The following is a 20876-nucleotide window of genomic DNA, read 5'->3' as shown; positions in this document are numbered from 1 at the left end:
TCTCCCTCTTTGTAGACGAGATGCCGATACCTAATAATGAAATTGCGCTGGTGTCGTACGCAATTACTCTAGAGAATCTAAAGCCCCAGTCAACTGTGGACCATTGTGTAGGTCTTCCCCCCAAAACGTGTCGCCGCTTCTTGTTCCATGAGCTCTGAACAGTTTCCATACATCCAGGAGCTCGCCGGTGTGGTCTATAGTTACACATACCACTCGCCATTCATGTCGTAACAGCTGAGAGCGCCGTCCTGACTGACCCAGATCCCTTGAGCTACAACGCCGCTTAGCAAGGCCATCATTAGAACAATCATGCGATTGAATACTCACAGAGATTGATGGACGGCGACTTGTATCCCTCTAGCCAAAAGATACGTGGCTTGCACTCCTCGCACCTGAGGCCGACATATGTATTTGCAGACTTCTGGAAGACGCCGCATTCTCTGCACCTGAAACCGCCTCTGTGAAAAGTACATATACTGTTGTCAGCCAAAGTTTCATCAACCACGACATGACTGTCTGCAACTATTCTTTGGGAAGCATCTTGACTTTAAAGAGAATCATACCTCGGTGTCCACTCCAGGTTGCCGTCCCAGTTGGCGATGCACTTCTTGAGATCGAGCTTGGTGTAAACGTAAATGCCTTTCTTGTTCTTACACTGGGCAACGAGGTAGAACGGGTCCTTTTCTTCCTTTTCTATGAAGCTGAAATTTGTACATATGTTTTCCATGCAATCTGACTCGAGGGGGCATTTTCGGTCCAAGGTTGCGGCACGGGTTGCTAGAGCGGTAATGCGGGTTGCGAAAAGGTAGATGGAAAGCAGGGCGGCGATGATGGATGACTTCATGATGGCGGTTTTTGCGACGAGTTTACTCAACTTTACGTGCTATTGGATTGGAGTTGGAAGACTGAATGTGGTGAAAGATTGTCTGGGAGAGAGGACATCCTCGAATCCTTTATGGATCTCATTGCGATGTTCCATCTAGCCTGTCGGCCGCCCAGCATTGAAGCCAAGAGACTTCGCAAACACGCCGTTGCACCAAAGCTTGAGGGATATCGCGAGTACAACCATGGCCTCGAATAATTTTGTCAATTTCGGTGTTTGGATGCAAACTGTGTTGTGGCAGTACCACTTCTCTGAAAGGAGGTCTGTTCTCTGGGGGAAGCTTTGCCCGCTTTGAAGTACCCCTACATGCCCCCAAAGAGAAACCAATATCCCTATGAAGGTAGGAAGTTGTTGCACGCGTCATCGGATTTCATTGTTACGGACTCAATTTCGTACTTTCCGTACTGGCCGTACCGTTTTCTCATGCGAGACTGAATGTTTTCGGCTTGACGTCGAGTGATTGCGCTTCGTATGAATCTCACTTTCTATCTCTTTGCTACATGTGCTGGTATGTCTAATACCACAAACAGGAGATTTGCCTCGCAAACAGCCACAATGAAACGATCTGCATGGGTATTGATTGCAAGATAATGCTTTTGCCCCTCAAGCTAATGCGTGGACACTCGAAATCAATCTGCGGTTCCGAAAGAGGATTTTGAGAATGAGTGCCACTCAAGTGCCTAACATCAAAAGAAACCCAAACATTGCATGCAGTCAATAATAATTCGTCATCTCAGCCGAATGTTCTATTGTTTTTCCTGTCAATGTTCAGAACATCAACGGCATGCCGTCTTGGCTCCTAACTCGGTCGATTGGTCCATGAAATGACGGCGTCATGCGGGCCTGAGTCACTCGGTCAACCGGCAAGGTCGAATCTGGCCCCCGATATCTCTTCCGGCGACATAGGTTCCAACTTCAGCCGCACCATTATGACCAAGTATGGTCGCCAAGTGCTTCATCAACACATATAAGCGTAGTGACTGCGCCACGTTCCCCCGCGGGTTGCGTGAAGACCTCCATGGGATGTGGGGTATCCCAATCGGGCAACTTAATGCGGTACATGGATCGCAGTCCAAAGTCTGATCAGCCAAGAGATTGTGCCTATAACATTACTCCATCGGGCCAAAAGAGCGAGTATATGGTCACATTACCCCTTGACTTCATATAAACGCGAAGATATTCGTGCACTCAATGGCGAGATAACTTCGTATAGTGGGTTCGTTACGAGAAATGCCTGAGCTGAGCTGCTAAATGCTGCATGCACTGATGGAACATCGTAATTATCCAATTCAAGGTTGGATGTATCTCAGGTTCAGTCTACGAGGTCAAAATATAAAATAGACCAGTCTTTACCGGAAGAGTGTGAATGTTCTCCTTTCTTGATCAGCATCACTATTTTGAAAAACAGTGCGCTCAAAGACTAGCACATCTTTTTCCAACTTGATAGCGACTCTCCCAAGACCTAATGTTCAAGATGAGATCCATCATATTCATAACTTTCTTCCTGGCTTCAAAAGCTTTTGGGCAAGATCCTGGCTTGCCGGTTGCCAACCCCACCATATCCTACTGGCAAATCCCCCCTTTGGAAGGAGTCGCGGATCATCAGTCCGAACACCTACCGACGGATGCGGATGTTGTCATTATAGGCTCGGGCATGTCGGGAACTAGCATCGCCTGGCATCTTCTCAAGGAGAACAACAGCTCAACACCGCTGAGGGTAGCCATGATCGAAGCTCGGCAGGCTTGCTCTGGTGCGACGGGAAGAAATGGAGGTCACATCAGACCGTCTTCCTATGCCGAGTATGCTGGCGCTAAGACAGCAGTATCACGATCAGAAGCCGCCAAGATCACCCGGTTGCGCTCCGCCCATGTGGATGCCCTGATCTCTGCAGCTAACTCTCTTCCGGAAGAGGGAAAACTAGCTGCAGAAGCTCGTGTTGTGGATAGCATCGACGCCTTCTTCGATGAAGAGAGATGGAAGACAGCTGTCGAACAGGTCAAGATCCTCAAGGATGAAGTTGCAGACGTTGGAGCTGAATGGTCAATCTTTGAAAGTGAAGAAGCTCGCAATGTGAGTCATCATAGTCCACCAAATTTGGTATAGGGGCTCACAGAATGATTAGATATCGCTTCTCACTGAGACTGTTGGGATTCTTACCGGGACAACCAAGATGGCTGGTGCAATTTGGCCATACCGCTTCATTACCCATGCGCTGAAATCACTTCTGAGCACCTACCCTAGCTTCACTTTGGACACCAACACAGTTGCCTTGAACATTTCTGCCATCACCGAGTCGGCCAGTCCTTCAAACTATGAGGTCCACACTTCCAGAGGAAGCATCAGGACCAAGCACGTAGTTTATGCGACCAACGCTTGGACACCACACTTTGTTCCCGGCTTACAAGGCGCCATCCGTGGAGGCCGCTTGCATATGAGTGCCCAGCTTGGAGGCAACGGCTTGCCCAAAGCCGGAGAGTGGCCATCGTATACCGGAAATGGAAGTTTGGCTGGAGGACGTGCCTGGTCTCTGTATCGAAATGGCTTGGATTACATTGTCCAGATGCCTCGGAACGGAGAACTCATGTTCGGCGCAGATGTTGACGGTGACGACGCCAATGTCGACACCTACGACGACAGCCGGGCTCCCCTTCACCTTTCCGCCTCATATCTCAACGGAGCTCTACCAAACCACTTCGGGTACGACATTTGGGGTTCTGAGAGAAATGATTTTCCACAATCTTCGGACCCCAGGGTCTGGAATGGTCGCACGAAGCGTGTCTGGGTTGGCATCGAAGGAAGCTCAGTGGACTCCAGACCATTTGTAGGCCGAATCCCTCAGTCTGTCACAGGCCGATCTGTAAAGAATACTTCAACTGGGAGTGAGTGGGTGTCTGCGTCTTTTGACGGCGAAGGGATGTGCTTTGCTTGGCTCTGTGGTCGTGCACTCAGTCGAATGATATCGAACACCGGCTCTGGAGCGAATGCCAGCAACGGCAGTTCAACTATCCCGGAATGGTTTCCAGATTCTTTCTTAGTCACCGAAGAGCGGTTGGCAAAAAAGAATGTTACTAAGAGACAAATACGCCAGTGGACGCACCCACGCATGGCCAAGGTTTTGCATTGGGAGTAGAGTAGCATTGACTTGGGATGTGGTCTATGATTTATCAAAAACAGCCTTGGATATCTCTATACACACTGAGTACTGTTTTTGAAGTTGAAGATTTTGTTTTGCATATGTTTGACGACGTTTGAGCACCCCTTCAGACACAAAGCTCTCTTCAATTGGCTTGTTGACAAAAGGTCCTTAGCGTAATGTAGCATCCATCTATTTTAGAGCTTTGGTGTTACCAAAAATGTGAGTTATTCGGTACGATTGCGTGAGGTACGGATCCCTTGGATAAACTTTGGCAACTCATGGATCTAACTGCATGAAATTGTCGAGCTAAATATCTCCTCGGCGTCAGAGGAAACATAATTCACATGAATTGTGAAGCAAAGTTAGTACTTAGGCTTACTTATACCAGCTCGACAACCATTAGTAAGATCAAGAAGCCATGTTGTATCATATCAATGGGCAGTCTAGCATTCATTGTACCCGACTAGCAGCTATGTTTGCATGTAGACTTTGGCTTCATTTTTCCCAGCGCATTGAATTTCCCGTTACTGGCCGGGGTCTTATCACGACATCAGGTTTTCCGACGGGAGAGACATATGGTCTGCAACTTCCCACACGATCCGCAGAACATGATACGTAATAAGGGACAACGATTACTTGTCTAGGATCAATTCTTTCACGACCACACTCAAATTGGAAGATTCCCCGACGTGAGGTGAGGCACCTCGGCTGTTTTTTCAAACCATTACCAACATAGGTCAGAATCGTGCTGAGTCAGCCAAATTTGCTAGCACGCCATGGGTGCCAAGTTGAGATCATCGAAGCTATCTGCACAACCCTCGTCGCTTCTTATCTGCATACGTATGCTGCTACCATGTTATCTTCGGTTGACAGCGGAGGTCACCGGCAATCACCTCGGCTGCCACCCCCATCTACCAGAAGTCTGGAACCCTCTTGGTGCGACAGTCGCGGAGATGAGAGCGATGCCTCCAATCAGGGTCCAAATTGCGTGCTCTGTTTGCAACGTCGCGCAGTACCCAGCCACGTGGGTGTGGTGTTTCTCATAAATTCTACTCGGCAATGATGACAAGTTTCTGAAATCTTCACGACGGAGCTTCTTGTTTGGGTAACTCTTCTCTTTTGGACTATATCTCTGCCAGCGAGTCAGCATCCAAAGTTGCCCATATTGAGGAGACTGTTACCGCTCGAGAAGACAGGCCTCCATCCAAGATGGCTGAAAAGGCTGACAGCGTTTCCGATACGGCGCAGCCCGTTCAGCAATCGGAAAATGTCGACGGTAGGACAGTTTGACACATCATCAATTTCATAAACTGACGTCGAGTAGCGAAGTGGTATCGAACACCATTCTACAATGCCACGATTCTTGGCATGTGTAGTTTTGCAGCCCCAGGTCTTTGGGGTGCGATGAACTCTTTGGGTGCTGGTAAGTCTCATCAGAGGATCGAGGGCCCTTGTGCATCTATGGAACATGAAGTGTCTGATAATGTCATAGGTGGTGCTCAAGAGCCATACCTCGTTAATACCGGAAATGCACTCACCTTCTGCCTCATGATCATCTCATGCTGGCTCACAAGCTCTGTTGTCAAATATGTCGGCATCAAGGGTGCCTTAGTCATCGGCACAATCGGGTTTGCTCCATACAGCGCAGGCCTGTACCTTAACAACCGTTACGGCGTCGAGTGGCTCGTTATTCTCGGCGCTGCCTTCTGCGGCGTCTCAGCTGGTATTTTCTGGGGCTCGGAAGCTGCTATTGCCATTGCATATCCTGAGCCTCATAACAGAGGGCGCATGATTGCCTACTGGCTCACCTGGACTCGGGTTGGGCAAATCCTCGGCGGAGTCATCAACCTTGGCCTGAATGCGGACCGCAGTGGAGCTGGCAAGGTGTCGTACAAGGTTTATCTCATCTTCATCGCCTTACAAGCTTGCGGACCTTTCGTTGCAATGCTTTTGAACAAGCCAGAAAAGGTCCAGCGAGCCGATGGGAAGCCAGTCCAGCTGACCATTGCCGACAACCCATGGCAAGAGATCAAGGCTACGACCAAGACGTTCCTCACCCCCAAATTCCTGCTTCTCGTTTTGTGGATCGGCCAGGGCGTGTACTCTGAATCGATTTTCTTCACCTACATCGCTCTGTGGTTCTCTGTTAGAGCCCGTGCTCTCGGATCACTTCTCTCCGGTATCGTCGCAGTCATCGCTGGTAACCTCCTCGGACTGTGGCTCGATCAGAACCAGATCGCTTTGAAAAAGAGAGCTCGCTGGGCCTTTGCAGTCATTATGACTCTCCAGGGTGCCTGGTGGCTATGGTTGACGATCAATGTCACCGAGTACCGTCGAACTCAGCCTACGCTCGACTGGAGTGACCCAGGATTCGGCAGAGGCTTTGGTGTCTTTATCTTTCTGGTCGCTGGCTTCCAGTTGAACTACAACTTTGCGTTCTTCATAATTGGACAGATCTCCGAAAACCCCCAGGAGACGATCCGCCTGTCAGCACTTCTTCGAGGCACAGAGTCAGCCTGGCAAGCTGTCAGTTACGGACTGAACGCAATCCCAATTTTCGCCTTAGTCGGCGGACCGTACATTAACTTTGGGCTTTGGTTTATCTCGATTTACCCGGCTTGGCTGGTTGTCAGACATTTCGGCAATGATGCAAGGAAGACTGATGCAGAGACAGTCACTCAGTCGGAGGCGGTCCACGAAATTAAAAGTTGAAGGGGATGCGGGGCACTGCTGATTGTTGGGCAACAAGTTAAGCTGTAGCTTGACATGAGGTGCTACTCGTCCACATCTTGATCGATCCTCTGGCTACTATCCACAAAGACGTAGTCATGAATACAAGAATACAATGTATTACTTGGGTAACAAGTCCTCTCACTCTTTGTCTCTCTTTGTTCTCTAGTTGCAACCTTAAATGCGTCGATGATAATGTGATGCTGTTGGAAATTCCATTGATCTTTACAACAGCAAAGCAATCGGAGCATTAAGGTACTTCACTCATAGTGACTGAGTTGGATTTAAGGTCTTTGACCTTGCTTTTTTGTTGAAAGATCATGATTCTTCAAGCTGCTGTACAAGTTATTCTTCCATGAATCGAATCGATGCCATAATGCTCATGGACAGTAAACTCTTTTTTCTCCCAGACATATAGATACTTATGCATAACTGACGCCCAAGTAGATATCCTACCTCAATCGCTACTTTTCAAGCCTACATTGACTCTTCGACTCATTAGTACGCAAAAGAAGGATAGCAACGTCTCGTTTAATCATTTTAAAACGCCAAAGCCAGTCAGTAGTACAGCGCAAAATTTGGGAGGACCAGCAACAAAGATGAACGCATATACATATCCCATGACAAGTGCGTTTCTTCAACTGCCACGGGAGATACGCGACCGCATTTATGAGTTATCTGAGCTTATGCCCTTGAGGTGTGAGCTAGATATTTGCGAGCCAGTCGGCAGTCTACCATGGTCTGCAGCATACCCACAATCTCCTCTTTTCGAAGTCTGTCTCCAAGTCCAAGCCGAGGTCCTCGAGTTGTTTCATAGCCAAAACCATTTCAGGTTCTGGCTTGGACGGAACAAATGGTGTGAGAACCAATCTATGCTTAGCTCTCTCAACTGCACATTCACTGAAGCGCAGTTCAAATCGTCAGATCTCCCTTCTGTCAGGGGCATCAAGCAACTCTATCTGAACTTCTATAAAGGCACCGGACCAGGCCAAGTAGTTGCGTCGGAAATAGCTGCATCGGCCAGTCTAATAGAGAAAATTACGATCTGCCCCAACAGGCATAGCCATGATCCGACTCCTAACCAGTTTCAGTCTGCTCTTCTGAGGTTCGTGAGAGACATTCAGGAGCAAGTCCCTTCAGTGCATACAATCAGGCTCGCTCACCCCATTGCCAAAGAACTTGCTCAGAGAATAGCTCAAGAGACTTCGTTACGAATTGAGGCCATCTGTGCGGGAGAGACTCATGACGAATGTAACCGCACGCTTCCGTTGTCCCCGGAGACTTTTTGCGGCTCAGCTAGGTCTAAGAAAGCCCAAGGAAGTGATCTAGACAACACAGTATTCTCAAATATACATGGTTATATTTGGACTGTTAGGAATTCGGTCGAGCGATGGCACCAACGGTTTGTGTCAATAGGAGACTTGGTCTGAAGCTCAAAGCTTCTTTGAGTTGAATAGCTGGAACTGCCGTGTGCCTACAACCCCTAGGATAAATACAAATCTACTTTGACGGGAAAGTTGGTGAGCCCGGTATTGCATGTGACAGCACTCAGAAGAAGAAGTACCGTCATATATGCCACATACGCGATGATCAATGCAGAATGATTCTGTTTCTTTCAATCAGGCCGCGTTGATCAGATGCCTTTGCCTGGCTCATATATGACCTCATCACGAACTAAACCTCTTTAGTACAAACCGAAGAGTAAATGAGAAGCTGGAGAGGGAGAGAGTCTATTCATCGTTGCGCTCAGCCCACAGATGACACTGTCACATGCCACTGGCGAAACGCAGAAGATCATGATTATTGCGTCGTTAGTAGGATTGGCGGGCCCTATCCTCTGGATTTCCTTACTGAAAAAACCACAAGCTGAGCGAGAAATCGCAAACCAAGGGCGTTATCTTCTGAGATAGATCATTGTGTACTATAGTAAGAGCTTGTGGATGCCTGGACTGTATTCCTTGTATCCAGAGATTGAGGGGTCGCCTCCTGGCCAACGGGTTGAATGCAATGCGGTTCGAACACGAATATTCACATAGCAGCGCGCAATAATTCCAATGCCATGACGACATGCCACATCCTTTTGCAAAGTCCTACCATACAACTAGATGCATTCATACGAAGCGGATATTAGCAGCGTAAGCTGAGAAGCTAGAGGCCACGTCCCCAGAGTGGGTTAAACAAATGAGGTTGAATCAAGTACCTCAATGCACATAGTCGACGGAAGACACTATTGCCATCCATGTAGGCATTGCGAAGCCTGATTTTTGCTTTCCAGCTCGACTGCTCCTTTGGGTTTATCGACGCGGGTCCGAGACACGCGGAGGAATCCGGGGTAGATGTGGAGGTCGGAGACGGAAGCCGGAACTCGGGAGGGAAGCTATTGCCAGACAGGGTTACCTCTTTGTCTGGAAAGACAAGACCTGGAGGGCAAACATTACTTATTCTGGAGTCTTGCATTCAGATATTGCGTTTAGAACAGCTGACGAAGCAAGTCAGGGCAGGAAGTGACATGATCTAGGGTCGAAAGTAGTCGATGTTGGTCTTTAAAGACAATGATTGTGAAGAGCGCCAGATCATGGAATGCACAGTGGCTCACTGATCAGGCTTGGTAGCCAATCCGGGCCTCTCGAAATAGGGCCTCTCGAAATACCTGCGGTCGCTCGATCTCTCAAACTCCAAGTCTCGGTCTCTAGTGTGACCTCCGCAAAATGCACTCCAGTCTCCAGCGCTATCCCGGAAGCGTAGCCCCACCCCCGGTCAATAAGTCTTCCGAGTCATGCCCTCCACGTCTCGGTCTTGCCTAAGGAGGCAGTCTTTAGCATCTTCACGCTACCAAGAGATGTTGCATCCACGTGGAAAGTGCGGAGAACTGGGGGGCTCTCAAGTGCCCTCGGCGAGTGCCCATGGGGAAGCTTGCATTGCAGCCTTTATGTGCTTTTTCAATCCAGAATGCTTGGAGTATAAGACGCGTGAAGGTCCCATCACCCTCCGAGATGAGGACGATTCGAAGCAACCTCAACCTTGCAGGGGGACATTATCACGCGTTCCGAAGTCAACCCAGTCCTGCGCAACCTCGGACTGCCAATCACAATGGACGCCAAGAACGAGCCGACGGTCCAGCATGATGACAAGCAGAGAGCCGACCGGCTTGAAGATGCGAAGGTGGCCGCAACAGCTGCGCTACCAACAACGCAGGCCAACGAGAAGCTTACTTTCAGCGATCTGTGGGAGAACAAGCGCGTTTTGGGCTTCTGTCAGTTCAGCTGTACCTGCTGATCCCTGAAAAGCATGTTTCGCTAATATGATGTGTGCCGGTAATAGGCTTGATGATCTACCTTTTGCCCATCAACTTTGGTTACGAAGTCTCGACCATCGGAAAGCTCCTCGCTGTAACCCCTTTCGCTCAACGTTTCGGTCACGAAATCAACGGAAAATGGCAGGTTGCCGCTCGGGACCAACAGATCCTCAATGCCGCGGGCACGATCGGAATCTTCGTCTCGGCATTTGCAACAGGCTTCATTAGCGATATCTTTGGCCGGAAGAAGACCATTGGCCTCGCTTGCTTGATTTGCTGCGGTGGCACGATCCTCCAATATTTTGCATCAACCATCATGATGCTTTTCGGCGGCAAGGTCGTCGCAACTTTTGGATTCGGCCTGGGCCACTCCTTGGGGCCTGTCTTTGTTGCTGAGCTCGCACCAGTCAAGATGCGTGGTGTTTGCCTGGTTCTTGTCAACACAATGATCACTGTTGGCCAGTGGCTCAACTCGGCGACGGTACTGGCAAGCGATCACTATCACAATGACCTTTCTTGGCGAATCCCGTTGATAACACAACTCATTCCTCCTGGACTGCTCCTTTGCGGTTTGGTATTCTTGCCCGAATCCCCTAGCTGGCTTCTCATCAAGGGTCGTCGTGAAGAAGCCGCCAAATCATACAAAAGGTTCAACGGGCCCAACTTCGACGTGGATGCCGCATTGGCGGTCGCCACTGTTGCCATTGCCAAAGAGCAAGAGGCCAAAAAGGAACAGGAGTCAGCTCGCTGGGTTGACTGTTTTAAGGGAGTCAATGGCAGGCGCACAGCAATTATTGTTATGGTCTATCTTTCTCAGCAAGCCATCGGTGTGAACTTTGTTTCGGGCTACCTCACGTAAGACAGCCTCTTTTCTCTACGATTCCATGGTCACTGACAGCTCGCAGATACTATTTTCGATTGGCTGGAATTAACAATCCGCTTGCAATCGGCCAGGCAGCCTACGCAATTCAGTTCGTCGGCAACATGACTTCCTGGCCACTTGTGGATCGATATGGAAGACGCCCATTGATCGTCGGCGGCGTATTCACCATGACAGCACTTTTGCTTCTCATTGGCGGTATCAGCACCATCGGCAACCAAGCCTCACTCACCGCAACGGTCGCTTTCATGGTCATTTGGGGATATTTGTATCAAGCAACTTTGGGCGCGGTTGCGTACTCAGTCGGAGGAGAAACTGCCAGGTATGTTTACGATAAACTCTCAAGTTATGTTCTTAGGCTTTGGATTGGATTCTGCAAGCCATCCGTCCAGACTCCAGTTCAAGCGGTCTTGGTAGTATTAGCACGTGGTGGTGTTCAGGAACACCGGCTTGTGGGCCTTCAACCCTGACTCGTGGGTAAAAAGAACAGGGGCATGCCTTGCTGACGAAATGACGATTAGTGTGCAATTGCGACAAAAAGCTTACAGCATCAATATCATGTGCTCGACCGCGGCGTCGTGCTTAGTATTACAGGTGATGCCCTACCTGCTGAATACAGATCAGGCCAACTTGGGCGGTAAAATTTGCTTCATCTTCTTCGGCCTGTCGTTGCCCATGTGCGCATGGCTTTATCTCTACTTCCCCGAGATGAAGGGTCGTAACTACGCCGAGATTCAAGAAATGTTTAGCAATCGCGTGCCGGCCCGCAAGTTCAAGTCTTATGTTTGTGAGGTCAGCGCTGGGGGCCAGGAGGAGAAGAAGCTTCAAGACGAAGCATGAAGGGGCGAGTGGTGGATACCAAAGATGTAATCTCTACGGATACCATAGGCTACAGCAACGAAAGACAGACCACGTTATCCTTACTTTGTAAAGGGTGTGAAGCCTTCGCGAAAAACCTGGAAGCCATAGGGCTACCGTTAAGAAGCTTAAATGAGGCACACAAACCGTTAATGAGCACACGATGCTCCGTGCAACCATTGGGTGGCCTGGTCCCCTTAGACTCGCCTTTGCGCATTTCGGTTGGCTCACTGTCGAAACCCGGCCGAAATGACATGGGACTAATGCAGAGACGATGATTAGCGACGTTTAGGATAAAGCAAAATAACGCAGTGGGCCGGGATCATAATCGGAGATTAGAGTGATCCTGACTGGGACTCGTGCTTGTCAGAGTTCTTTGCTCGAGTCCGTGACAACGTTGACATTGTTATCATTCAGTCTTCCAGGGCGCGTCCACAATTTCTTTTAAAATCTCCGCTCTCCACGGTCTTCTCCAGATCAGCATTCTTTTTGGGGGCAAAAACGTCTGGCACAGCCTCAGTTGACAGTTGTTGATCCGTCGATCGCGAACACTTCAACGTTACACTCATTTTCAACTACACTCATTCACCAGCAACCATGTTCTCTCAGCGCCTCTTGTGGCTTGGTGCCACTCTTCTGGCCTCGTGCTCTCAGCTAGCCAGCGCCGAGTTGCCAGCCGACGCCATTGAGCTCGATCTTGTCTTCCCTCGCGGCGATGGCAAGTATGCCGAGACCACCAACGGCTACCCCGTCCTCCTCAACGTCCAGAACCCCGATGTCGCGTACAAGTACGGCTACAACTTTGTCTGGGATATCTACTCGAGAAACAAGAACTCGTACATGCGTACCGCCGCCCACGGCATCTTGGGCGCTTCCATCGGAAACGACAGCACCTTTGGCAACGGCCCGCACCTCGAGGCTGGCAAGACCGGTCACCTCGCTCCCGGCGACTACACATTCGCTTGGGTCTTTGGCATGGGCGCCCAATGCGAGTTCACCGAGCAACCCGACTACAGCGAGTTCAACCTGAACCCGCGCATCGCCAACGGTAGCTTTGACTTCACCGTCGAGACCAGCGGCAAGGAGCCGACTTTCACCACTTGCCCGAGCGCCATTGGCAGCATGAGCTACGTTTCCACGACGACATACAACTCCGAGGCCACCAGTGTCTGTGCTGTCACTGCTTCTATCACCCACGATTCGCAACCCTGCTCGGCTACCATCAGCAACGACCAAGCTACCAGCGTTTACAGCGCGCTGGGCTATGCTCGCGCAACAGGATCTTCCGGAGCCGCATCGCTCAACTCGAACTTGCCCTCGTCTCATTTCGCTCTCATTGCCGGTGTAGTCGCAGCGGTTGCAATTTTGGCTTAAGCGCGGTAGACAACTTCCGTCGCAGATGCAATTCACAGAGAGACGCGCCAATGATGTTACGAAGAGCGGCAGCTGAAAGCGACGGGCATTACGACCTGCCCGATTAGCAGCCCTATGAACACTTCAATTCTTCATTCTGCGAGAATGGGTGGCTAAGCAGCGACAGCGCATGCAGGCTGCACCAACAGTACCTTATCAAAGTTTGCTGTGCCGTTCACGTCTGCCTTGGACTGGTCCCATCGTGCAGACGGCACAGTCCTGGTTCCCATCCACGCTGCTACCCCTTGTGGTACAGCACAGCAACCAAAAATAAGCCATAGATCTGCAAAGGGCGCAGTCCGGTACGGATCTGGCCCTCCGGGAGAGGCTTCGGGTGGCCAGGCTTGATGCGGGCGAGGGACGAGAGTGACAAGGTACCGCTCCTCAAGAGAAACATTTCCCCATCCACCGACATCTCCGTGCAAGGGTTGGACGGGTTGGTTCAGCCCCCAAAGGCCCAGATCGCTTCCTTGTTCGGTATCTCGCGTCCTCCGCCATCGATGCCAGCCAATGATGGAGCATGTCGGCTGACGTTAGCATTCAAAAACCTTGAAAAATACAACGGCATTCGTCCCACTCTTTCCAAAGTTCCATGTATTGTATGTGATATGCGGCATCGCAGTTGGACCGCACATGTGCATGTAAGCACTGCAGGCGTCCAACTCGTGTAGCAGTCACGCTGCAATGCCCAGGCTTCAAGAATCTGTCAAGCTTTCTCGGCGTGCTTCCCAGTACTTGAGGCTCCCCAGTCCCAAGCCACCATGCAACTTTCCGTATGTTTGCTTTTGTTTCCATATTCCTTTGTCTTCATGCACTGAGCCTTTCTGACAGCTGCGACCTCGATCGGGACCCGGCAAACGGCAAACATGTCGCACAGACAACATTCGCACAATGTGAGCACAAGCTCGGCTGACACGATTTATGTAGAGCAACCAACAAGCCCCTTCATCCCTGGATCCGATAAGAGACAAAGCCTGGGATCGTACAAGGCGTACCAGTCAACGTTTGTTTCTGTCGATGACGTTCCTCCCAGCGAACCTGCTTTGAGCAGCAACGGAGAATCTAGACGCTCTATTCCCTCACGCTGGAGCAGGATCTCCGAGAAATCACACATCAAGTCCGAAACGTTCTCGCCATCTGGCTCTTGGACTTTTGAGATTGTCAGTCTTTGTGTAGCCATCATTGCCTCAGCCGCCATCATTGGTGTTCTCGCAGCATACGACGGAAAGCCGCTAGTATCATGGCACTTTCAAATCACCATCAACGCCGTTATCGCCTTGTTGGCTACCATTGCAACTGCGACTATGGCCCTCGTCCTTTCCAGTGGCATCTCTCAGTTGAAATGGATTCATTTCAAGACGCGCCGTGAACCCTTGTCGGACATGGAGGTGTTCGATGATGCCAGTCGAGGAACTTGGGGAGCTCTCATGATGCTCATGAAGCTTAGGGGAGGGTAAGTAGGATATGATCATTAATAGCTTCGACCCTTCGAACACACTCAGCTGACCTGAAGTCCCGTATAGTCTTCTTGGTTCTTTTGGCGCGTTCGTTGCCATCTTAACTCTAGCATTCAGCCCCTTTGCCCAACAGATTGCCACGTTCCACGCACGCACGACCAACTCTTCAGAAGGAGCCATCAACCTTCGAGCCGAGGAATACTTAATCGCTCTCAGCAGTCAGACTGCATCTGAAGGATTCATTCCAATTCTTCCTTTTAAGGCTGCTGTGTACAATGGTCTCTTTGCTGAGAACGGTAAGCCGTGGCTGAGCCTCCCTATCAACTGCAAGACGGGTAATTGCACTTGGGAGCCTTTCGAGACTCTCGGTGTGTGCAACACCTGTGTTGACATGTCTGAGTTCATGACTCGATCATGTGAGGACGGATCGATTCCTGAAGGCGACATGACAGAGTGCGGCTGGTCAGTTCCAGTGGGTGCTCAACTCAAGACACATGCCGACGTGTTTAGCATGACACCAATCTTCCCCCAAGGCCTCGGAGACATGTCTTACTCAACCATCATGAAGCTTGTATTCATGGGCACTGAGAAACAAGGGGGCGTTGCTGGTGCCCTTGCACCCTGGGCTCGGCAGTGCACCCTCCAAGCCTGTGTTCAAACTCTAGACTCCGAAATCGTCAACGGCGAGCTGAAAGAGACCATTGTCCATACCAGCACCAACGATTCCGTCGCTACGGCAACTCAAGACACTCTTGAGCCTATCTACATCTCGGGCCACAGTGACAATGAGTTCTATCCTATTGACATGAAAGTCATGATGGGCGTCCGTTCGTGGTTCTCGGACCTGTTCCGGAATGGGTCGGCCTCGCGTAATGAAGAGGTCATCAACAAGACCATTACGACTCCAGACAATGTCATTGTCAATCTCACTGTCGGTATTTCCAGCGGTGAGACATTCTTTGACACCGATATTGTCCAGGCCTTTTACTGGAACTACTACGAGTACCCAACGGGGATTGACATGCTCATGAACGATCTTGCAACCAGTGTCACCGTCAGTTTCAGGAGTTTCAACGGCTCCAATGTCATAGGCGTAGCACACACTGTTGAGAGCTATGTCCATGTTGAGTGGAGTTTCCTGGCTGTTCCGCTGCTCACTGTCTTGTTGACTACTCTTTTCTTGATCGCCGCAATCTACCAGACGTACCGCCAAAAGGCTAGCCTATGGAAGAGCAGTGTACTCGCAACCTTGGTTCATGGTCTAGATGGAAATGCCAGGGAGAGACTGGAGGACCTGGGTGGCTTGAAAGAGCAGCAAAAGGAGGCTAAGTCTGTGAGGGTGCAGCTGGACGATGGTGACGGTGGGCTGCTGAGGCTATCCAAGTACGATGATATCTGAGTTCGCATCTGAGTTGAAGCTGCTTTTTGCGCGATCAGGTTATGACGGATTTTGATACTTGGGAGAGATCTAATCGCCAAGTTTGGCGTGTTCACTTATACGCTCTTTACGACTTTAATGATAATGATAATAGCTCGAGACGTCATGTGTTTCATTTTGAACGGTCGTGGATAAAAGACGAAATCGCTCATGTTGCTATGCTCTATTTTGTACAAGTGAAAACTCTATGTATTCCTTTCCATGGCCATATATCCCAAGTGTAGGCAAGTGATAGCTTTTACAAGTTTAAACATATTCGGCGCAGATAAGGTCACCTCCGATGTCCATAACCTCTCCGATAGTGGCGTTGGGCATGATATCGACCATCCACAGGTTGTGGTTCAGGGTGGTTTCGTTGCCACCATCGCCAAAGTAGTCCGTCAGAGCAGCACTGGGGTACTCCATGCCGTTCTGGGTAAGGTAGCTGGTAAGAGGGATGTTGCGGCCTCCCATATCCGTCAAGCGGGAGCTGTTGACCTGCTGCCACTCCCACCAAAGACGGTCTAGGTTGGTGTGGTGCAGGAAGAAGAGCGGCTCGCCAGGGCTGCCAACGACATCGAGCATCTGAAGAGATCGTGTGAGCTTTGATCACACTTACATCGGCGGGGAGGGGGGTGACCAACGGTTCCACCAACTGCAGAGTGGCCTGCGGTGTGAGGGTTGACCTGGTAGCATTCGAAAGCCGCCGTGTAGTTCTCAGAAGCAAAGCACTCATCAATGTACTGCTGCTGTCCTGTCTGAAAGCCGTTTGAATTAAATGAGCGGGTCAAGCAATCTTCAGCGTAGTTGGAGGTGGAGTTGATGTGGAGAGTCAGGTTGACAAAGGGGCCGTCAGTGACACATCCACCGTCGCTGTCACCACCGAAGCCAGTGTCGGGATCAAATACAACGGAGCTGTTGAGTGAGTCCATGTCCAAGACCTCGTTCCAATACGGCTGGCCACCTTCGTAGCCGCACTCGGACTGGAGGAGGTACTCGTGGACACGCATGAAGTAGCGGTGCCAAGGGAGGAAAGATCCCTAAAGATTAAGTATTAGCCAAGCTTTCTCCTGTTACATCGAACTTCGTTGTGCATACAGTGTTGTGAATGATGTTGGATTGAGTGATGTGTGCCCAGTCAAGCTCATCCCAGCGGTTGATGGCGCCTTCGATGGAGGTCTTAGCTGCAGTAGACTGGAGGCAGAGCTCGGCATCGATGTAAGCCTTCTTCTCAGTATCGGTCATGTTGTTCCTGTTCTTGGCTTTAGCTTCAGATTCTTTGGTTGAATTCTAGGAAATTATGAAGTTCTTACCATGCTTTTCTCTGAGACTTGCTTGTGCAAGTGGTGTTCCAGGAAGCGGCGGCTGCCAAGCCGGTGGTCGCGAGGAGCGAGACTAGTGAGCGAAGAGTGACAGTCATTGTGGCTGTTGTTCAAAGAGTGAAGAGATCGAAAAGTAAAGACTGGAGTGCGATCCTCGGATTTAGGCTGAGATGCTGAGTGGTGATGAAAAAAAATGCCCATCATCTCGGCAGCCACCTCGATTTATAACTTTTTTCTTTCACTCATAAATATCACCAACTCTTTTCTCCACCTTCTCAAGCAGAGCCGCGATGTTAGACACGGGGATGTGAGTGTGCACTGCGCAATCGGCCAATGCGCCTCACTTGGCAGACCGCGTCACCCTTGCTTCGTTCGGACGAACCGTAAATTTTACCCACTTCCCGTCCTGTTTCTCCTATTTTGCGGAGTGGCCACCACAACAGCCATGTGGGATGTGCCATTGATGCTTAAAGCTGCCCCTGACTAAGAACGAGAATAGAACTGAGCTCCCCACAGACATTCGTAACGGCCTCCCCTACTCTTGAATGAGCGGTGCACAATCCTTGACCGTGGCACCGTGCTGTGAACTCTGGCGAAGGCGATTACGTTGTCTCTGGTTGTGAGCAGCGCGGCGGCGGTCACATCGTGGGATTAATTCCACAGGGAGGCTCCCACGAGCTCCCTTCTAGAGACCTAGACACATACTCAGCTTGGGGGGGAATGTATCCAGTAGATACCCTGTCTCTCATGCACGGCAGTTGAGAGGGCGTAGCTACCCACTCGCCGCGTCAGTCTGGCGCAGTAAACAAGCATGGGTGAGTTATCAGATCAACATTTATGGTAACATACTTTGGGTCGCCTCCACACTTACCTTAGGCGAAGGAGACGACAGCTAGCAGTGCTTCGTCTTACCACAAGGGTGGTCACTCTGGCACGCAGCTGAACCTCGAAAAGCGATTGGAAGAACAAGATATCAACTAATAACAAATTCAAGACGAGTTATGGATCAATTCGTGGTTGATAGCCAATGGAGGGGAATGCGAGGAAGGACAAGCTTCGTAGTAGCATCGCCAGGTCTTGGCACCAAGTTTGGTATGCTGAACGCAGCCGGGTTGTCCCATCTCTCCAGATCAGACAAAAATCACTTGCAGTTGTGGGTGCGCTTTGACTACATCGACCACGTTACATTAGACGACGCGTCCCTGTCGATATGAAGAGGCGCATCATCAGGCTGAGTAGGAACTTCAGTCGCTGGGTCGAGAAGGGTTTAAGGGCTAGTCGAAAAATGGACCTATCGAGATAGGCCCAGACTCAAACCTAACAAGCACATCTACTAGCTATTTCCCCAACGTGTATCCCTCAAGTCGAAGATGAATATGTTGGTCCAATTCGCTTACTGATTTCCGTCGCTGCATGCAATGATTATCATGCGTTCATTCAGTCGATTGTGGCTGTCCAGATACTGAGCAAGTTTTCCTCAGCTTACCTAGGGAATGCCCCTGTCAGGCACTTCACCACCTAAAACCAACTACAAGTCGCAGACTTTAGCTATGTTGACTTTGCTTTTTTACTGCATTCTTTCCAGTGCTAAAAAAGAAGACCCCAAGGAAATGCTGGGCTGTGGTGGTTTTACAATCCTCGGATACGAAAACTACCCCTGTTCAAGGAATGCCGATCGGACTGCGCGTCAGGCCCACCGGCGTCCGGTGGGCGCATTGAGCCAAACACTATTAAATAAGTAGCCGTGGGCTTTCTCGTCAAGTGGGAGGCATGCCAAGATGCTGAACCCTTTATTTCCACGCATGTGGGATGACCTACTGACGGGTCTTTCGGTGAACAAAAGCCTTCGGTATTCTTGGCCCCTTGGCAAATGTCCGTCTTTTTGCTTTCAAGTCTGACAAGTTGCGGCTATCTTCGAGACTGCTTAGGCCGAGACTTGTACTATCTCCCTGTCTCGGTTTCCGAAACTAACACCAGGCTCTGGCGAATCGATCCGACATAGGCTCGCTACTCGCCCAACTATGGATGTCAAATTTCTGCGAGAGCGGTAAGTGCTGCAAAAATACTCAAGAAAGTCCACAATACCTGACGATTGACGACAACAGTCCAACGAGCCATTCTCTCATATAATCACCATTGCCACTCGAGTTGTTTTCCAAGTGGACGAGCCGTCGACCTGGAAATACTCACTCAAACATACTGACTCTCGACTTTAAAAGCTAATCAATGTAAAAACACAGCGGTCCTACATGAGCTCTTGAGTTCTGGGCAAAGAGATAAATCTCATAACGCCAGTGACAGGCGAGCAGTTGAGGTACTCGAACGTTGCCTCTCCCCTCTTGAGTACCGAGACCTCGTGCCAGGTCCGAAACTTCCTTGACTCTCCCCACGTCTTCGCATGTTTGATGGCTCCAATATATATAGCCAGATGGGAGCGATGCTTCTTGGACCACTCTTCCAATGAACTCAGGTTCATGAAGAACCCAGCACCGCAGGTCTCCTTCTTGGTATGCCCATCGGCGTCTCTGTTGCCCAAGAATCGCAATCCCATAGCGCCACCTTTCTCACGATTTTCCCACAGGTATCCCAGGCCCGCCTTCAAGGTCGGTTCCAGCTCCGTCTCGTATGACAGTGCCTCTTCAAGACAACAATTTTCCCAAAATTGACCCGACCGGATATGAACAATATTGTCGTAGTTCGTTCCAGTTAAGTGCTGTCCTAGTCCAACCGGGATATCCTCTGGTTTTGCCGTCTTCGCGTCTCCATCCTCTTCGAAAAGGTCATGAGCAGATGCCGGAATTCGATCTCTTGCCGCTCCCCAGTATGCTGACAGTTGATGCTCTTTCGTACCAGTCTTCGGTAGCCTGGCCAGACCGGGGAGATAGTCGAGCCCAGAGTAATTTGTTTCAAGGCGTGAGATAGGCGTTGTGAAGCTCTCCCTCCACAAACCGACGAGCATTCGGTGTTCTGGTGCGAGTTTGGCGTAAACAGACGCGATGTCAAGTTTCTGCAGGCTTGCTTCTCCTTTTTCAGGATCATCCCAATAACAGACCCAGACATATGTGTTCGGGGCGTCATCCCCATCTAAATGGTTGAAGCTCTCGGTTGAAAGTGGTCTATCTTCCGTGTCTGTACTGAGCCATGCTTCAACCGCCTGGACTGCCTGTTTGACTACTGTTGATCTATCAGAAGCGCCGCGATGAGGTTGTATACCGATGTATGCTGTGAAAACTTTCTGTACGTCTTTGCAGAGGGTAAGTTGCCATCGTGGAACCGGCGGCCGATGACCCTCTGGTCGCCGGAGGGGATAAGTTCGCATGTCTGAGGACATTCTCGTTGTCGTGTGGATTCTTGATCGTTGCAAAATCTCTGAAACGTACGCCTAAGTGACAGGAAGGTCTGATGAATGTCAAGGGCAGCTCGGTCTTGGTGTGAGCTTTCGGAATGCAAATTCCAGAACGCAGCTCGATCGTATGCCCACAGT

At 50.1% G+C, this 20876-nt stretch overlaps 8 protein-coding genes across 8 annotated transcripts; 5 read left to right on the top strand and 3 right to left on the bottom strand.

Moving 5' to 3' along the window:
- Window positions 1-7: 7 nt before the first annotated feature.
- BDZ83DRAFT_794096 (uncharacterized protein) lies at window positions 8-917 on the bottom strand. Its single transcript, XM_060515799.1, has 4 exons — window positions 564-917; window positions 328-458; window positions 178-271; window positions 8-107 (listed from the first exon to the last, which is right to left on the bottom strand). The coding sequence occupies exons 1-3, from the start codon at window positions 842-844 to the stop codon at window positions 201-203; spliced, it is 483 nt and encodes a 160-aa protein (XP_060362869.1). The 5' UTR covers window positions 845-917; the 3' UTR covers window positions 8-107; window positions 178-200.
- Window positions 918-2357: 1440 nt separating this feature from the next.
- On the top strand, window positions 2358-4014 carry BDZ83DRAFT_582190 (FAD dependent oxidoreductase-domain-containing protein; the record flags this gene model as incomplete). The annotated part of the gene is made up of 2 exons (XM_060505530.1): window positions 2358-2954; window positions 3007-4014. The coding sequence occupies 2 exons, from the start codon at window positions 2358-2360 to the stop codon at window positions 4012-4014; spliced, it is 1605 nt and encodes a 534-aa protein (XP_060362868.1).
- Window positions 4015-4878: 864 nt separating this feature from the next.
- On the top strand, window positions 4879-6960 carry BDZ83DRAFT_675380. Its single transcript, XM_060511152.1, has 3 exons — window positions 4879-5296; window positions 5345-5443; window positions 5513-6960. Exons 1-3 carry the CDS (start codon window positions 5230-5232, stop codon window positions 6730-6732), a joined length of 1386 nt encoding a protein of 461 aa, XP_060362867.1. The 5' UTR covers window positions 4879-5229; the 3' UTR covers window positions 6733-6960.
- A 2880-nt stretch (window positions 6961-9840) lies between these two features.
- BDZ83DRAFT_582258 (maltose permease) lies at window positions 9841-11765 on the top strand (the record flags this gene model as incomplete). The annotated part of the gene is made up of 4 exons (XM_060505535.1): window positions 9841-10003; window positions 10072-10900; window positions 10951-11247; window positions 11474-11765. 4 exons carry the CDS (start codon window positions 9841-9843, stop codon window positions 11763-11765), a joined length of 1581 nt encoding a protein of 526 aa, XP_060362866.1.
- A 615-nt stretch (window positions 11766-12380) lies between these two features.
- On the top strand, window positions 12381-13157 carry BDZ83DRAFT_582250 (uncharacterized protein; the record flags this gene model as incomplete). Its single annotated transcript, XM_060505534.1, has 1 exon — window positions 12381-13157. One exon carries the CDS (start codon window positions 12381-12383, stop codon window positions 13155-13157), a length of 777 nt encoding a protein of 258 aa, XP_060362865.1.
- Window positions 13158-14062: 905 nt separating this feature from the next.
- On the top strand, window positions 14063-16052 carry BDZ83DRAFT_754082 (uncharacterized protein; the record flags this gene model as incomplete). The annotated part of the gene is made up of 2 exons (XM_060514438.1): window positions 14063-14649; window positions 14720-16052. 2 exons carry the CDS (start codon window positions 14063-14065, stop codon window positions 16050-16052), a joined length of 1920 nt encoding a protein of 639 aa, XP_060362864.1.
- A 285-nt stretch (window positions 16053-16337) lies between these two features.
- On the bottom strand, window positions 16338-17609 carry BDZ83DRAFT_782971 (amino acid transporter; the record flags this gene model as incomplete). The annotated part of the gene is made up of 4 exons (XM_060515572.1): window positions 17384-17609; window positions 17169-17322; window positions 16715-17110; window positions 16338-16655 (listed from the first exon to the last, which is right to left on the bottom strand). Exons 1-4 carry the CDS (start codon window positions 17488-17490, stop codon window positions 16338-16340), a joined length of 975 nt encoding a protein of 324 aa, XP_060362863.1. The 5' UTR covers window positions 17491-17609.
- Window positions 17610-19637: 2028 nt separating this feature from the next.
- On the bottom strand, window positions 19638-20723 carry BDZ83DRAFT_582188 (putative phenylacetaldoxime dehydratase family protein; the record flags this gene model as incomplete). The annotated part of the gene is made up of 1 exon (XM_060505529.1): window positions 19638-20723. The coding sequence occupies one exon, from the start codon at window positions 20721-20723 to the stop codon at window positions 19638-19640; it is 1086 nt and encodes a 361-aa protein (XP_060362862.1).
- Between the last annotated feature and the right edge of the window lie 153 nt (window positions 20724-20876).

The sequence above is a fragment of the Colletotrichum acutatum genome (genome assembly GCF_030867785.1).
Source record: "Colletotrichum acutatum strain CBS 112980 chromosome Unknown BDZ83scaffold_74, whole genome shotgun sequence".
Taxonomy (NCBI): domain Eukaryota; kingdom Fungi; phylum Ascomycota; class Sordariomycetes; order Glomerellales; family Glomerellaceae; genus Colletotrichum; species Colletotrichum acutatum.
This window is presented reverse-complemented; position numbering and strand designations above follow the sequence as displayed.

Coding starts and splice junctions, on each gene's coding strand:
- BDZ83DRAFT_794096 (XM_060515799.1), bottom strand. CDS start 844: ATGAAGTCATCCATCATCGCCGCCCTGCTTTCCATCTACCTTTTCGCA. Junction 459..563: donor AACCTGGAGTGGACACCGAG/GTATGATTCTCT, acceptor TACTTTTCACAG/AGGCGGTTTCAGGTGCAGAG. Junction 272..327: donor GTCGCCGTCCATCAATCTCT/GTGAGTATTCAA, acceptor GCGGCGTTGTAG/CTCAAGGGATCTGGGTCAGT.
- BDZ83DRAFT_675380 (XM_060511152.1), top strand. CDS start 5,230: ATGGCTGAAAAGGCTGACAGCGTTTCCGATACGGCGCAGCCCGTTCAG. Junction 5,297..5,344: donor GCAATCGGAAAATGTCGACG/GTAGGACAGTTT, acceptor GACGTCGAGTAG/CGAAGTGGTATCGAACACCA. Junction 5,444..5,512: donor GATGAACTCTTTGGGTGCTG/GTAAGTCTCATC, acceptor ATAATGTCATAG/GTGGTGCTCAAGAGCCATAC.